This window comes from Thunnus albacares, chromosome 2 (assembly GCF_914725855.1).
Source record: "Thunnus albacares chromosome 2, fThuAlb1.1, whole genome shotgun sequence".
In the NCBI taxonomy this organism is placed as follows: Eukaryota; Metazoa; Chordata; class Actinopteri; order Scombriformes; family Scombridae; genus Thunnus; species Thunnus albacares.
This window is the reverse complement of record NC_058107.1, coordinates 33,976,747-33,995,271: the sequence shown is the minus strand read 5'-3', so window position 1 is coordinate 33,995,271 and position 18,525 is coordinate 33,976,747. Positions and strand designations below refer to the sequence as shown.

Genomic DNA, 18,525 nt, shown 5'->3' with positions numbered 1-18,525 from the left:
ATATATATATATATATAAATAAATATATCAGTTGTTTATTGCAGAGTGCAGCAATTCCTCCTGAGTCAACTTAGTTTATTCGTAAAATGAGTAACCATTCTAGAGGACACTTTTATTGTATTCTGCCTGAAAAATTGCTGTATTTTTCCCTGTGAGGACAGTGCTGCCAACTTTTGGCTTCAGCTTGGAATGAGCTTTGTTCCTGTGGGGAGGAGGGGGGTTAGGGTTGGTAAACGTGACCTCTCTCTGGCCTTGTTTAATGCTGCGGTGCTACAATAATGTTACTTAGGCCAGCTTTACAACTTTACACCGACAGATCCTGAGTAACACTCAACAAATTCATGAAATTAGACAAATGACCATTGCATACCTGACAAGTTAACATGACTGAAATCGGTGAGGTCATTGATTGAAATCCGTGAGCTGCCCCTACCGCATGCCCACGCACACACACAAGAAAAAGAGCAAGGATGGGCGCCTGGATTTGTTTTAAAATGGGGGAGAACTTGGAAAGATGTATTATTGGCAGGGGGTCCTCCTGCATAAATATATCATATAGATATATTAATCAGAACATTAGAATAAAACATAATAATAGAAACATTGAGAATGATATAATAATATGTTAATAAACGAAAAGTAGGTTGATTTAATAGTGAAGAAGGGGGATGTTGCTAAGAGGAAATTACCAGCAGTTTTAGACAAACATTTATAACAACAATTTTTCTTATCAAAGTTACAAAGTGCTCAACAGAAAAAGAAGAGAGAATTAAAAACAGAAGTTTAGTTAGAACATTTAGTGTTGACATTATGTCAGTGCTTAAAATAGTTTTACTTTTCATTGTTTATGCAGTTTTTTTTCCTCTTTCGTACTAAGCATTCACGTTTCTGGCTGCACTTTTAACAATAATCTCCAGTCAAACAGTGTGGGCAGCCACTCAGTCCTCTCCTCTAACATCTAACATAGGGAGTTTTGTATAAGGTAGCCAAGAAGTTAAAGCTGCATTATCAAAATATTTGATATTTAATATTGTTGTTAAGGCTAATACTTTAGCAAAAAATGTCAAACTGAAAAATTATAAGTATTAAGAAATATTTTTAGTTTCTAATCGTTCCTCCCTCCTCAACAACTAGCCCCTAAGTTTAGCTAGATAAACTTAGGGGTAGGTGGGGGGGGCTTAAAGAGCCAGGAGCTAAAACGGCCTGTTTCAGACAGAGGCTGAACTGAGGGGCTGCATAAAAGGTCAGTGTAAGAGAAATAAGGATTTTTTTGTACTGTAAAATCCTGCAAAGATATTCCAGTAGAGCCCCAGAATATAAATATAAACCTGGAAATGTGCCATGATACGTCCCCTTTAAAAAAAAAAAAAGTTAAACTGTGACGAGAAAATGTTAATGTAAAGCAGGTGCAGTTGATTTTGAAATAAAAAGAGAACATCTAGTCTGTTTATACTTGTTAGACAAAAGGATAGGCAGATTTAAGTGTCAAATTTATGTCTCCTTCAGCTCTCTTCATCCACCAAAAAGCCTTCTTCTTCTCACCCCCCCACCTCCTTCACACTCCAGCCTCCTCCATCCCCTCCTACCTCCCTTCGACACCCATAATAGAGTATTCATTACTGTAGACAGCCTAGTAAATGTCATCTCGCCTGGCCACGCTGCGCACGTCCATGTGTAACGGAATATAACATTTATTTTCATAAGTCATCGCCACTTAATTATAAATGACGCCGGCTTCTCCCCAAGAGGTTCTCGCTGCATGCTGGGATATGTCCTCCTCACCACAGCTAGTTGCTGCTCACTGAAGGAGGGTGTGTTTGTGTTTGTCTGTACATGCAGCCAAACATTTATGGAGGTCTGCTAAGTGTCATTCAAATATCTTTAATGACAATGCTGATGGCGTTGAAGGAAGAAGATGCCAAACTTAAATGATGGTTTCCTTTTTTTTTTTTTGGTTTATTTGTGTGTTGTATGTCTGTTCTTTCTTTTCTTGTGCATTGTCTAGTTGCAGTGTGCTTTCCTAATTTTTCCTTACCACTGTTAGCTGAGGCAGTAAATGGGGCTGTCTGCACCCTGCCAGTACCCTCGTCCCCTTAATCACAGACCTGGCAACCCCCTAAGTGAATGATGGATTATTCCTGATTAACCCTTTCACCCGCCTGTCTCTAGCCTTCTTCATTACTGCTGAGCTCTGCTGGGCGGGTATAGGCCACATTTACACTTGGCATTTCCTGTGTCTCAAACATGATAGGTACAATTCACAAGCTTTGATTAACACTTTGATTAGCCACATAGAGTGCATGTATCTCCATTTGCAAGATAAGAAATCAGACTGCATCCATCGTGAATATCCCATGTGAGATAAAGTCTTGTCTAGAAGGTGGTGTTGATGCACCAAAAGCTTTGTACCAGCCACCGAAAATGCCAGAAGAAGAAATAGCCTAATGTCTCTGGAGCTTAAAACTGTTTAGCTAGCTGGCAAACAACTTAATACAGATGTATTGATAAAACTGGATACAGCTGTGGTTCTGCAGCAAAAAAAAAAACTGGAAAAGCACTTTCCTGATAGACTACCATTATAGAAGAGACATCTGTAAAGTACACAAGTGAAATTATTACCCTTTGTATTGTACATTTTTAAAACATGGGGATAAAATTTGTAAAACTTTCTCAGAATTATATATGACACGTGCTACACGATGAGAAAAAAGGTCTTCCAATTTTCATTGGAGGTAATAGGCATAATATTGTATCATAATCTGTAACTTTTTATACTTTTAACTTTTACTGAGTATTTCATGTTTTAATTCACTTGCTACTGTCATTCTGATTGGGATACCTCCTCTCTTGCTGCTTTTTTTTTTACTTGTTAAAGGTTTTCTCTGCGGGATTTTTACTTATCTGAAACAATGGTCTAAGGATAGAGAGTTTTGTATAATTGGTTGAATTGTAAAGATCTTTGAACTTGTGGTTCCGGGCGAGCTAACAACTAACCAGCACAAAAACATACAGATGCAGAAGAGAAAAACCTCAGAAGTGGCTACTTCAAGACATTTACTGACATTTAAATGTGGCTTGGAGAGACCTTTTCAAAATTGAGCCAGAATGACTTTGGAGGCGTTTTGATTAATTGGACAGAAATCCATCTCTAATTCATCTTGGTTTGTTCTGTATTTAACCTGCCTTTGTAAGGGATAATTATCTCTGAAAATGCATGAAAGGAAAGTCGTATTAGAAGGTTGATGATCTTGTTTGTAACATCACCCACAATGTTAAAATCTCAGTCTATGATCCTAGATTAAAGGGACAAAGTTCTTTTAATGGACCTACTGAAGTAGGCCACAAAAGACGACTGTACTGTACTGTGCAGCTCCCAAGTGTGTGATTGTGTGTGTAAGTGTATGAATATGAAGCAGGTCAAGTGCTTAGTCAACCTTTCCTGGATAAATAAGGATTAAGAAAATGCAGGGGGCATCCTCTGCTCCGCTAGTGTGGAGTGTTTCTTCTCTCTAGTGATGTTTTATTAGCTCAGCGCTGCCCTGCTCTCTGCGCTGAAGCAGGACGATGTAATCAACAAGGAGCTCCGGGGGGGATTTGGAGGCAGAAATTGGACACACATAAGAACCACATCTGTATGCAACAATGTGTTTACTAAAACACAAGATCTGATGTGCTCGTAGGATCCCTTTCTGCTGTAGAGTAATTTCTACATTAACCTTTATTCTTACGAGGAAATTTGATTGAGTGCACAAGGTCTTTCCTGGCAATTCCCTGCTTCACATTCATACATTTTCACACATCAGCACTGTTGTAGATTGATTCTCTCGAGTTCATTTTCCTTTTGGTCACAAACTACAATACAACATTTATATCTTTTCTGGTGCTCAATAGGTCAAAATTAGTGACTATGACGACTATATTATCACGATATTCTTCCCACGATAACGATATATCACGACAAAGTTGATTCTGCGATACACGATATATATCACAAAGAAATAATCTAAGATATATCACGATATCTGTAACTGTGGAAGAAAGAAAAAACAATTTCAAAGAGCGTGAAATAGTCATAGATAGTCAATAGATAATGTACAATGTTTATTAACAGTACATTAGTTTCACAAAGACGAAATGCCACCAAGTATAAATATCGCGACACCGCTAACTGTAGCTTCAGTTTGTATAAATATCAGAACACTGCTTTGATTATTGATTAATCATTTCAGTCATTTTTAAAAGCAAAAATGACAAATTGTCCAGATTGTCAAACGTGACGATTTGCTGTTTTTCGTTGTCATATATGAAAGTAAATTGAATTTCTCTGAGAAAATATAAATACCATTTTTTTTCATTGACTAAGCAATAAATGACTGGCAGATGAATCAACAATGAACTAACTGATAGAAAGCGTTAGCGGCTGCAGCACCTATTAAACATTGCTTGGATAAAGGTTTGATAGGGTTTTTATTGAATCTGAATCTGGTTTTGACTTTAGACTTCAAACCTTATTAAACTTATTCAGATCATTGTCAACAATCTTTAATATATGTATTTTATATAAATTATCCTTTAGGATATAAAACCCAAAGAGTATCATTTAAAGATTAAAACCCATATTAAGGCAGATACATTACATCTTATACATTTATTTTAGCTAAAAGATTCACAAAAATGTTGTCAAGACCCAGAGCTTAATGGATTTGGGCATTTTACCAACTTGGAACCAAATCCAAAATGGAAACCAGCTCTTGGAGCGTGACCTTGGCTCTAATGCTTTCATTTATGCAGCTGAATGATCACATCCCTCACCTCATCTCCACCCTAAATCCACTACATATGCTATTGCAGTCTGGTATATATTGAGGTCTCTGTCCATGTGAAGAGTGAACTACTTGAAGCTGGTAAAAGCAGGTAATCAAGCGTGAATTAAGTGGTTGGTGGCTTTCGTGAAACTCCTCAGTTTGTGCTGATTATGCTGATAAGTGTGAGCTAGACAGCAGGACACACACACACACACACACACACACACACACACACACACATATTTTGATGACATTGCATTGACTAACATTCATTTCCCGGAGACTTTACCTGACTTGAACCGTAACCACTGCCTGATCTCAACCGAAAACCAAGTCTTAACCCTTAAATGTAATGGTTTACTTTGTGGGGACCAACATTATGTCATCAAATGGGAGGTGAGTCCTCATAACGTGTGTGAACATACAGTATTATAAGGATATATGTGTGATTATGTGAAATATGCATGTGATCACATTCCACATAGAGATTACTGTCAGACTGATTCTGTCACTTGTCCACTGCTGATACGACAAACTACATACATCGTGCATATAAGTGCTCTTTAAATCTGCATGGTATTTGAACAATCAATCTCTCTTTTTATTTATTCATTTAATTTTACAATTATTTATTTATTGTATCATATTTTTAGTGAATTAATTCACTCATACAACACGGTTTGCCCAAAGTCTGACGTTTTGTTTGATGACAGACATAGCGACGTTACATCACTTACTCCTGAGTAAAAAAAGTTATAATACCTCCAGACTCTAGAGGTCTTTGTCACATGAACATAAACATATGTCAACATTGTAGAGCTGCAACTAACAATTTTTTCCTATCATCGATAAATCTGTTGATTATTTTCTTGATTCACTGATTAATCATTTGAACTATAAAACATCAGAAAACAGTGCAAAATGCTGATCACAACATCTTAAAGTACAAGCTGACATCTTCAGATTGTTTTATCTATAATAATTATCTATGTGTTATAATGTAAAACCAAGAAAAGCAACAAACTCTCACATTTGAAAACCTCCAACCAGCCAAATGTTTGTCATTTTTGCTTGAACAGTAATTTAAACGATGAATCGATTATTAAAATAGTCGCCAACTAAATTTCTGTTGACTGACTTATTGACTAATAGATTAAAATATGAATCGTTGCAGCTGTACATTTGCTAAAATGACTGATGTCATGGTATAATTTTTTCTTGGGAGGACACTGTATTATTTTTATCATTATAAACGGTGTAAAACAACCTCTTTTTAGGCAAATACATAACAACCACCAGTGTACTCACACCAGACACAACTTTCGCATATTACACATCTTTAGTTTTATTATTACCTGATAATAAGACTGAATTGCTACGATCTGTTCATTTTGCTTTGTTTTGCCAATCAGTAGGGACATTTTTCAAAGTTTTTCACATCGATTGATGAAATATGCCGATTGATCAACAGTGGTTATTGTGGACTTACAAAAACCTGTACAGCACTGTCAATCATATTTTTGTCATCATTTTTGTGTTTTTTTATGGACTTAAAATGAGCACGACAGCAGACCTATTTGAATCACTGAAAATGAGATGTGGGCAGCAATTCAGAAGTCTGCAACCAGGCTATCTGAGTGTGAATAAAGTGTGAATAAAAAAACAGTTGTTGCAGTAGAAGACGACAAAGTTACATTGATGTAAAGGGCTTTACAGTGCTCATATTATGAAATAATAACTCCAGGCCCTACATTAGAACAAGGAGAGGCTTCCAGGAAAAAGGGAAAATAATTATCCAATTGTAGCCTTAACATGACTGGGTATGAATATTTTAAGCTTGGATCAATGCTGGAAATGGACCAGTGTCATAGAAAAGGAGGAAAGGGTCATATAGTTCTCTGTACAGCCATCAGTGTCTGATGAGAAAATGTAATGAGACTCTGGTTCACCATCTGAAGTGGCTTTTTCTTGGTACAAAATGTTCCCTGTTCGGCACTTCCACAGTTAATGACACCTTTTTGCAAATGAACATTATTAAAAGGCACACAGCACAGTTATTTAGGGTGTAATTGTTCATTTTTGTTCATTTCTGTCACTGTCCTCCCACTTTTCTCCTGGATGGCCAAATGGATTAAGTAAAGGATTCTGAAGTTGAAAATTCAAATTTCTACCTTCACATATTGATGCTGAATCTTTACACTTTCAATACTGAACGATATTAATAATGACAATGTTAAGTTTTGCTATACGCTATTCAGTGTGAATCTAAATAAAAGATGATTTGAGAAAAATAGAAGAATGTACACCAGTAAATGATAAAAAGTACAGTAATATCAGACAGCCTGTGCTCAGATTTCATCCTTTCACTGACTGGAAAGAGAGTTAATGTTTATTTTAAAGTTCCTCTTGAGGATAGAACCAAATTCCAGCAAAAGTTCAGTGTTGCATACAGTAGAAATGAGACATCCACTTACACATTTTTATTAAAAAACCCCCACCTGTAATCTCCTTTATTTATTGTTCTTTACACTTTAGTAAACTTCCTGCAACTTACCACTAATTTTCTAGAAGTCCTTGCAGTATCTGTTCATAGCAACTAAAGCACGATCAATGTTGGTTGGTTGTTGGATGTTTATGTAGCGACTTAAGGCTGTTGGTTAAAGTTAAAGCTCGTTGCCTGGGTTACATAATTAAAGTCAACACTGACTTGAAAACATGAGATAGGACGAGTTTATTCTGTGCCAGTGAACATAGTTGCAGGCAAGAATTCAGTTTCTTACAAAACCTATTTGGCAAAACAAATCAGCAGTATATAAAAGTAATTTAAGGGGGGAGACACGGTGGCTTGTTTTGGTCTGATGCCTTTTAGCAACATTGTCACATTTACGTAACTTTTCCCACCATCCTTCAAACTTTCAGTCATGTCTCAACAAAGAAAAAGATGGAAAAGACATTTCATGAGATCTCACATTTGTATGGGAATGGTCCTCAAATATATACAGAATGATTTTTAGAGACAGATCTACATCTACCTATAGCTGACATGGACTTGATTAAGGTTGTCTGACAGTCCTGCACAAATATGCTGTCCACAACATTTTATAGTCTTTGCACTGTTGTTGATTAAAAGGGAAAAATATAAGGTATTGTGCAGGTAAAAATAAACATAATCTCTGTGTTTTGCTGTCATATCCTGCAGTTCGGGAGTGGATAATATCTTTATCTCCTTTATATTAGGGTATAATATTGAATTCTGCATGAAATCTTTTCTCTAACTGGCTGTGTGTTCTTTAGTTCCTTTTTGAGCCCTATGTGGATAATTTAATTACTTCCCCTATGTCTGAAAACCCCCCCCCATGGTTTAGATTTTTAGCCTTTATTATCTCCCCTCCATCTTGTAATGAGCTCTATAGATGCATCACTGCTCCAAAAATGATGGCTATTTACTGTATTGTTATGCAGAGTGGAATTTATTTTTCCTCCTGTAGTTCAATCAATAATTGAGACGGGTCACCGGAGCCTCAGGATGGTACAAAACAAGACGGAATAAAAGAAAATATTAAAAATATTTTCTTTTCATCACGAGATAACATTTTAAACATGTAAATATATGCAGCACTTATTGCATCATCACATTATGCTTTATAAAGTATGAAATTAAACCAAAATGTTACTGAGTTGCGTTATGAATTATTCAACCGAAATGTTAAATCTAAATCTGAATATGTTTTCCTCCTCTTTTTCCAGACAAGTTCAACGCTTATGTGACTTTAAAGGTGCAGAATGTGAAGAGTACGACCATCACAGTCCGTGGGGACCAGCCATGTTGGGAACAAGACTTCATGTTGTGAGTAGAAAATCTTCCAAACTCTGCGACCTCCTTTTGTCACGGGGAAATTTCATTGACGACCCAGTCAATCTTGTGTTGTAATGTCAGTAATAAAGTTCAGTATTTTCTTCTGTCCTTCTAGCAGGTTTTTACCCCTTTACACTTCTTAAAAGACTAGAAACTTTCTTCGAATGTATCTGTTATGTGGAAAAACTTCCAGCTGATTTACTGTATATGTGGCTCCAGTTCAGCTTCAACTGAAGGATTACATCATGCATCATGGGGCAAACATACTGTAAACCAGTTTTCATGCAACTGCTTTTTCAGGTACATAGGGCTTCAAACTAGTACACACTGCAAAATTTAAACATTTCTTTTACTCACAGTAGACATGATGCTGAAGGATTACATATTCTTCTGTGGGTTCAGAATATTATGCAAGTCTTTTTTGCATTTTAGAGGTAACTAGGTTTTCTAGGATGGCAACACAGTTTCAATGGAGTGAAAAGTTGTTCAGCTTCATACTGTCAGAAGCTGATATTTTGAGACACACAACACGCTGTGGTCTCTCTTCATAACCAGCTGTAGTACCGCTGCTGAGTCGAGGCGAGATACGCTTCATCGTGCTTTCTTGTCTTTGCTTTGGTACCTGTGATGTTTGGTGTGGATTCGTTGTCTGCTTCACTCCGGGGTGCAGCTCCTGTCTTTTTTTTTTGCATTTTTAGAGGTTTCTAGGTTTTCATTTGATGGCAACAGTGTTTCATTACAATACAATAAAAAAGGTAAAACACCGAGTTTGTGCAATAGATTTGAAGTACACATGACATGAGTTTTGGGTTTTACTTTTCTTGCTTTGGTTTCCAGTTTCTTCTAGTTCCTTTTAACTTTTTGGCTCACTGCTCTCACTTATTTTGACAGCAACAGCATGTGCACCACCAACCTCTTGGGGTGTATTAAAACAAATGCAGAGAGAAATTGGAGCTTCAGAGTGTGTGTCAGCCTTTAGATGAATACAGCCCAGGTATCCACTGCTAGCTGACTTGCTAGCTGGCTTTAATGGGCCTTACTGAAATTGAAAGGGAGCATCAGCCGCCTGTGGGACTCCAGTCTGGCCGGCTGACACAGGCTACTAAATGGGAATTTGTGGTTGGAGCAGGTAGGATGGATGGAAAGTGAAATTACATGCCGAGCTCAGATAAGTGGATGAGCCAGTGATAAATCTAATGAATTGCACAGCCCAGTCTGATTCCATTGGGGAGAAAAAGTACAGATGTAGTTGATTTAGAAATCCCTCTTCACTTTTTATGCTCGCTGACAGACTGTTGCTCCCTGTCTCCACATCCACGAGGGATCATTTTGAGGGAAAAGTGTTCTTTAGGGATGGTCTTGTCAGCATTTGGAGGACAGACATGAAACCGGTGGCTTAAGAGGAAGCACTGTGACAGCCTAACGGGCCTCATGTTGGGTGATTTGGCTCAGATGGGACAATTGTGGGAATCTTTTTTAATGATGTTTTCAGAGCTGCCCCTGCATTTTTGCTCTGTCCTCAAAAGCAGAATTGTTTAAAAAAAATGAGGCTTTCCTCTCTTTTCGGCTAATGGGCTGGTGCAATGTCTAGAGTGGTTTGTAGAGTTTTTACTGTGGCAGTATGTGAGCTGTACATTTTGTCATTAAAAAACAGCACTGTTCAGTAAGCATTCATTTTGTGATTTGCACCTAAAAATATGTCCAGATATATAAGGTTAAATATGGGTTAAATGAAAGTTAAAAGGTGAAATATAAATATATAATATGTTACTTCAGTGGCATTTACATGTCTGTATTTCAGAGTGAATCAGGTCCTCACTATATGTCGACATATGGTCACTGCTAGAAACTTGGCTAAACAGAGATGCTTTGAGCTAAATGTTAAAATAAGCATGCTAACATGCTCACAATTACAATACTAACATGCAACAATTAGTCAATTAATCAATTAGTCAATAAACAGAAAATCGGTCTGGAACTATTTTGATAATTGAATACTTCTTAAAGTAATTTTTTTTAGAAAAATGCCAAAAATTTGCTGGTTGCAGCCTCTCAAATATGAGGATTTTAAGCTTTTTGTGTCATACATGATAGTTTACTGAATATCTTTGGATTTTGGACTCTTGATCAGACAAAACAAGACATTTGAAGACATATTTTCTGACATTTTATTGACAAAACATTTAACTGAGAAAATAATCACCAGGTTGATTGTTAGTTGCAGCCCTGGACATGTTGATGTTTAATAGGTAATGTTTACCATGTTTACCATCTCAGCATTAGTTTAGCATTTTACCATGCAGTCATTTGTTTAATGGCACCTAAAACAAAGTACAACTGACGCTGATGGGAATGTAATTAGTTTTGCAGGTATTTGATTAAAATTTTGACCTGATGATGGTGGTCGATGGAAAAGTTAAGAGGTCACCAAAGTTATTACAATTCATCCTGAGGGGGAATTTGATGGCAATCCATTCAATATTTATCAAGACAAATAACTCCAAACTGCAAATGAACCTGATGGTCATGCTGGAGAAATATTCAGGGGATCATCAAAGTCATGAATGTCTGCACAGAAGTGTTTGGTAATCCATCCTGCAGCTGTGGAGATATTTCTGTTCAACCAACTGTCAACCAAGTTTAATCAATTGTTACTGGGTGGCTGGAAGCACAGTGAAGTACTTCAATGACTACCAGCAAAAATATGTAGTGGACAGAAGTACTGTATATGACAGGTTCTTTTCTGAAGACCTTTCAGCTGTTGAAGGTTTCTGCTTTTCTTCTTTTGGCAGCTGTTCTGACTTGTATCTGTCTGTGGACCAGGGAAATACATTTTCTTTTATATTGGATTTTTTTTGAAGGTGGTTTTAATCTGTGCTATCATTCTTTTCATTCTTTTTTTTTCTTTGCTTTCTTGCTTCAAGTCAAGCCTGTAACCTGACCTCTGATTCAGCTGGCTGAAGTTATTCTCTACTTGTATTGTTCAGTACTGACAGGACTTGACATTGTGCTTCAGGTACAGAAATAGAAAGTAACTTATCAAAACTTACCTGGATAATTTACTTGCATATTGTTGTATATAACCCTGTTTTTCTCTGAGTACATTGATTTTCAATATATCAGATATCCTGTTTTTTAAAATGACCTCCTCCTCCTACATGCATTTATCATATAGTTATGAATTAAATAGGGAAACTCTGTTGAACAATAATTTAAACCACAATATTAACAGGCTCTTAAAAAGTCTGAAAATTATCTGAATTTAACTAATTTAAAATACTGAAAAATCTCTTAAGTTGTAGAACAGCGTGTCAGGGACATGTATTCAATTTTATGTGTCATTAAAAGTCTTAAAATTCCCCAATTTTTCTCCCCCTCCATTGTTTTCAAACTACCACTATTGAACAGAGAATAAAACAGACCTATTTCCTCTTCTCTTCATTTCCTCTTGCAGACCAAAGATGCAGCAGCAGTAACAAAACTAAGAATCTACAGCCACACATGAGGCTCTGTGTTGCTTTGAGCTAAATGCTAACCTCATCATGCTAACATGTTAACAATTACAATTAGCCATAAACAAAATTATTGGACAAATAAGAATTTTGTCCTGATTGATGGTGCTAGGTAAGACATCAGTGGACATGGATGAACCAGATTTTATGGCAATTCATCCAATAGTTTTAGTAGATATTTCACCCAAAACCATAAATGTCAGCCTCAGCCTCAAATTTAATGGCAATCCATAAAATAGTTGTTTGCATATTTCAGTCTGGACTTAAATGATGAACCGAACAACTGACATTTCCATGTCATGTTAACAGAAATGTTAACATTTTGGTGTCTTGTTAGTGACATTTTAGTACAACAAGTGGCTGCTAATGCACTCTGGATTTCAGCATTTTGTACTACACTTGGTATAATAAACTAAAATTAAATATCCTCCTAGATAACTGACATCTCTACAGAAAGAGGAGCAATAAAGTTGAAATGGTGGTTGTTATGTATTGTGTGCTGTAAAACAGACACACATCCTGTCTGCAGACTGATCCCCCTAGACTTGATTAGAGGGATTGGAGAGATTGACTGTGGATCTACATGATTACATAAGTCCTCTCCCCTCCTCTCTTCTTCCTTATATGCTGCTCATAATCCCTGCTATTGCCATATCCTCTTTCGGAAAGCTTGTTTTCACTTTCATTCTCTCTCTCTCTTTGCAGAATAAGCGTTTCAGACAAAGAATAAATAATGTCTGTTGTTTTCTGTATGTATAAAATATAGAGAAGTGTGATTTTTAGGCTCAAGCCAGGAGTTTTACTGAAGTATGGTATCACTTAATATGATTGTAATTATTGGAAAGATGTTGATGATTATATACAAAGGACACCCAGGGCCTCCTGTGCTAAATGGATAATTATTTCCTCAGTCTCATTAGCAGCAGTCGGGCTCGATGGGGAGCAGTGGTAGCGTGCTGCGTTGGAGCGCCGTTGGAGTTTGCGAGTAGAAACTGTGACTGAGTTTGATTCCCCAGAATGAAAGGTCTCAGAAAGAGAAGTTAGGCAGACATGCTTGTCAGCTCAAGTGTATGCGCTCAGAGTGGGCTAAAAATAGTTTTAGTAAAACCAAAACACAAAATAAATTTTGTACAGGTGAAGCAAAAACTCTAAACCCCAAAAGAAAAGAAGCTGTCCAAGATGCAAGTGGCAGTTTATGTAAAAGAAATCATTATGAAGCAAAATATTTGTACTTTATGTTTCCCTGTAACTCACATGAGACCCTTTTAACCCTTATGATTCTGCATGCAGGTTTGACCTTTTAACTAGCAGGCTAAGAAAAGTGTTTTAGCAGATATATCCTCTATTTTTGGTTTTGGTGATATCTTCTTTGGTAGTGTTGTTGCACTGCCCTTCCCAGATATTCCCACTGTGGGCAGGACTGTGACACTGAATCTTAGTTGATGAGTCCCTAGAGGGTGCTCTTTTCCCATTCTGTTTTGCCATAGTGGTCACTGTTCATGGTAACTACACTAATACAAAGTACTTCAAAAACTCCAAGTAAAACCTGTGACACCAGGTCACAGAAAATATTTTATCTTTGATCCTCATAAATGGGATATTTACTGTTGTAGGAAAGTTTACTGTACATTGACAAGATGAAAATGTTTGCTTTTTCTCCCAAAACATGCAAGTTCGGTGAATTGGAAACTCCATTGCCTGAAATTTGACTGTTAACATATTTGTCTGTCTGCATGTGTAAGCCCTGTGACCATTTTCCCTCTTACATACATCACAGATGATTACACATCTCTCTATTTATGTCCAATACTGTGCCAACGCAGGTAGTGTTATGTTAGTAGTAGCACATGTAGCGCATTTAGCTTTCATGTGGGAATATGTGTTCCATAACAGACGTGCAGTTAATGTTCACTTTTTTTCCTCTCACCTTAACAATGTGCTGCCAGTGCCAAAATACAACCATAAAAATTTTAATATTGCTGTAGTTTCTACCAGCAGATATTGTACTGCAAGATCAGATATTTTGGTGGAAAAAAATAAACAACTATGTTGTCTCTGAACACTCACTCATACCTTCAGTATCAATCATTTTAGCAACTTGCCAAATAGGTTAAATGACAACATTTTGTCATTATGTTGAGAGAAAACATAATTCAGCCAGCATAACATTTCTATCGAAACATATTTGCTGCAACAATTTAGTCGTATATGAACATCATTTCTAGGAGAAAGAGTTGCCATGTTTAGTAGCCATGACCAAGATCTTTCCCTAAACTTAACCATACTATAGTTGCCATGCATATATATTGTAGAAAGAATGGATTTTAAAAAATAATTATGCTGAATGCTAAAAAACTTTGTCATTGAGCAAATTCCAGGGTTTTGCAGAATTGTCCTCTACCAGTGTTCTTGTCTGCCAATAAGCTTGTCTTGATAGGTGACCTGTCCAGGGTGTACCTTGTTTCTTGTCAAAACTGATCACTTTCAGTAAATAATACAGGATACATTCAAAATAAGAGCATGAAGGGACACTTTTGCTATTACCACCAGTATAAATATGGAGAACTGTTAAATTAGGCTTAGCCTAAACACCCATTTAACAATGATTTGTCAGAAATCATAACACATCTACTAAATGTTGATTGTCTTCTTCACACCATAACTATATACACACTAGAAAATGAGGTAGTGACACAGTCCAATACAAGATGCAGTTCTAATACAAATACTTATTCCATTACACAGATAATCATTGCTATCTAGTTGAAAGACAGAGCACACAAGAGATAGAGGGCGAAGGCAAAAAAGTGAAACGACAGGATCATCACCGTTCCACCTGGGTAAATCTCTGCTAAGGTGCTGGAAGTACCAATGAGTCCAAACTGATAGAAGAGATTTCTGCACACTTAGATCTATGCAGCCCGTAGGCTGAAGTGTATCTGAAGTGTCAATCCAACAGAGCTCCCTTTGGCATATCTTTTCTTTCCATATCTCCCCCTCTTGGTGATTCAATGTGTTCAATGTCCTGGAATCATAGAGAGGAGATAGGGTGTGAAAATACATTGAAATGATAGGCAACAGGATAGTTCACATCATTGTGTTTGATGTCTTGTGATCACTAATCCTTTGTTTTTAGCATTTTAATAAATAACATTTTCTGTGCTGCATAACAGGAAAACTTTTGCCCAATCTTGGATGTCTAAAAACAGAGGTTTTCCATGTGTTGTTGCACTAGGCACAATTGCCACATGGATAATCCTTAAAATGCTGGGCTAATGCTGGGTCAGAGGCCAAAATAGGCCAGTGTTTTAGAATGGTGTTCTTGAGGATATATGCCTGAGGGGCATACATTGTGATGCAGGAGACAGAGTAACTTTTATCTTTTTGTAAAAGGTCAGAGCAGATTTAGAAAATGCAACTTGGAAGGCTTTATCACTACACTGTAAAGAGTAGCCTCTGTTCAAAAAAGCATTTTTTCATTGCAGCAGCTTTATCGATGAATTCCTCATTAGAGTGACACATGTGTCTGAGCCTATAAAAGTGACTCTTGGGTACAACATATTTCAGAGCTCTGGGATGAGCACTCCTGGCTAGGAGGAATGTATTCCTGTCTGTTTCTTTTTGATATAAGGTAGGGATGAGACTGCCACTGCGTAATTCAATCCACATATCCAAAAAAGACACTTTTATGATGATATTCAACTGAGAATTTAAGGTCAAGATTCATACCATTGAGAAGATTAACAAAATAATTCAACTCATTGCTAGTCTCTTGGAAAATGCAAAGGACATCATGTAAATATCTGAAGCATTTGAGGATTTTGTGAAGGAAGGGCTTTCTGTTATGTTAAAAACATAACTATATATTAGGGATGTGCAGAGATCCCAGTATTTGTATTTGTATCTGTATTTGTTGAGGAAGCAAAGTTATTTGTATCTGTATTTGTATTCGAATAAAAGTGGAAAGAGGCTTAAAAATCATTGACATATGACACTTTAATTTTAGAAAATTAAAGTGTTACAATAAGTGTTCCTGAATAAACTACCTTATGAAGGAGGTCCGCACATCGGGTCTTGAACTGGAGTCTCCCAGATCATACACGACTGTGCTGACTACTGAGCTAAAACTTTACTCATTGCCTCATTGCAGACAGACCTCTACCTATTTATTCACCCATAACACAGAGACAGCACACCGTGTAACATGTAGGGAGGAACTTCAAAGGCAATTCTTGCTTTGCACTTTTCATTTTACAACCTAACTTTGTGGAAAGGAGAAGGGGAACAACAGGTTATGGAGAGTCCCTTGGGAGCACTTTGCTTGTGTCAGTAGCTCAGCTTTATCTCTAGGGAACACCCCCAACAAATAATTTTGTAATATTTGTATGAAACAAATATTCGTATAAAACCCACTATTTGTGCTTTACCGAATAATGTATTTGTATTCGGGCACACCCTTACTATATATGTTGGTGTTTTAAAAAAAACAAAACACCCACATATACTGTAAATTAGCACATTCCAGAGCAAAAGTAGAACCCATCGATGTTCCTTTGCGTTGTAGGAAGAAATCTCCAATGAAGGAAAAGTATTTCAGTTTAAGGACCAAAGCAAGTGTTTCCTCAGTGAGGTCTTTGAGAGCGTCAAGACCTCTGTCATAGGAGGTATTTGTGAAGAGGCTTTCCACATCTAAGGTGGCCAGAATGATATCATTAGGTAAATCTTTTAATGTTAATATCTTGTTGATTAAATCAGTAGAGTCCTTAATATATGATGGAAGCTTCTGAACATATGGTTTTAGAAAATGATCAACATAAATAGATAATGGCTCTAGTAGGGAATCATTACGGGCTATAAAAGGTCGACCTTTGGGTTTAACCAAGCATTTATGGATTCATGTTCATTCTTAGTGATCCAGTTCAGTTCAAGAGCTTGGCCTGTCACATTTAAGATCTTTTTTGTAAATTGAGGGTAGGGTGAAAATTCAGTCTTCTATAAAAATGTTCATCAGTTAATTGCCGGTAGGCGTCTTCTTTGTAGTCCTGACATGTTCTAAATGACTATAGCGTCCCCCTTGTCAGCAGGCTTGATAATAATCTTAGAGTCTTTTGAAAGGTCTTGTAAAGCCAAATGTTCATCTTGACTGAGATTAGAGAGAGAATGATGGGATTTGTCTTTAAATAAGTCAAAGGTTTCTCGCTCAACTATTATGCAAAAAGTGTGGATAGAGGGATTTGAGGAATAAGGCATACATGTGCTTTTAGGCTTAAATACAGGTTTATCAGGCCTTCGTATATCAGATTTGCCAAACATATGGTTCAATTTAATCTTTCTACATAAGCGGAATGAATCCGTCTTAATTTCGAAAGAGTTTCTCTTGCATGTGGGGACAAAGGTTAGGCCTTTGGTGAGCGCAGAAAGTTGATGGGGAGTGAGTACCTAATCGGAAAGGATAATTGTGGGATTCTGGCTTGCTGGCGGGTGAAGGGCTTGTTCCTGGGGGTTTCTTCTTGCCCCTCCTCCTTTTCTTCCACGCCACTGGCTGTTTTTCGGATTGTGATTTCTGCCTGCTGGGTGCTGGTAGTAGCTCCTGTTAGAATTAGAGTCACTAGGGAAATCACTGTTGGTCGGGGTGGTATCTGACTAGTTAGTCTGGTGGCTTGTGGTGGATGGATGTTGAGGGTCTTCTTCTTGGACCCACTTGTAGACTTTGCCCTGAATGTAGTCCAGGGTGTCCTGCTTGTATTTCTTTCTTATTTTTGTTGCCCATCAGACCATCTTCATATGACTTAAGTGATTGTCAATGAGTCAATTAAAATCATGACCCTTTGACCCATGATCCTTTTGTTGTGAGACCTCTTCAGTAATCAACAGCATGAGATCTGTGGAACATTTATTCAGTATTTCACACCATTTCTTGTTAACGTTCTCATTTTGTTTCCCAACGGTAGGGGCTTTTTGGATGCCGATTCCTTGTGGGATGTATTTGTTGCGCCAATACTCACTCAAGGTGCAGCCATGCCATTTGAGGCGTGTTCCTTTCTTTTTGAGCCGGATTAACTTTGTTTTCATCTCTTTGGATGAGGAAGGGTGGTTTCCCAACTCATTAGCAGTTGGGGGTAAAATCCGCATCAGCATCAGAAAAGGTCTCAGCTTCTTTAGTGGATAGAGTCATTTACAGCATTTTAAACAAATACCAATAAAACTCTCAGCAGTACTGACGTATTGGGCACAAATATCACATGTTTGATGCAAACGGGACTCACTCCAGCCATTGTTACGTTGCTCAGTAACAGCAGGGAGACGACCTTCTCACAGCTGGGTGATGACGAGACACTGAAGCCCTGCCAGA

General features: G+C 37.3%; 1 protein-coding gene across 1 annotated transcript in view; it reads left to right on the top strand.

Moving 5' to 3' along the window:
* The window catches only part of LOC122967288 (protein unc-13 homolog B-like), a 200,591-nt gene that overhangs the window by 24,318 nt on the left and 157,748 nt on the right, over positions 1 to 18,525 (top strand). Inside the window, exon 3 of the mRNA XM_044331849.1 lies at positions 8,553 to 8,652. Coding sequence (XP_044187784.1) covers positions 8,553 to 8,652 — 100 coding nt within the window. The remainder of the gene's footprint in view (positions 1 to 8,552; positions 8,653 to 18,525) is intronic.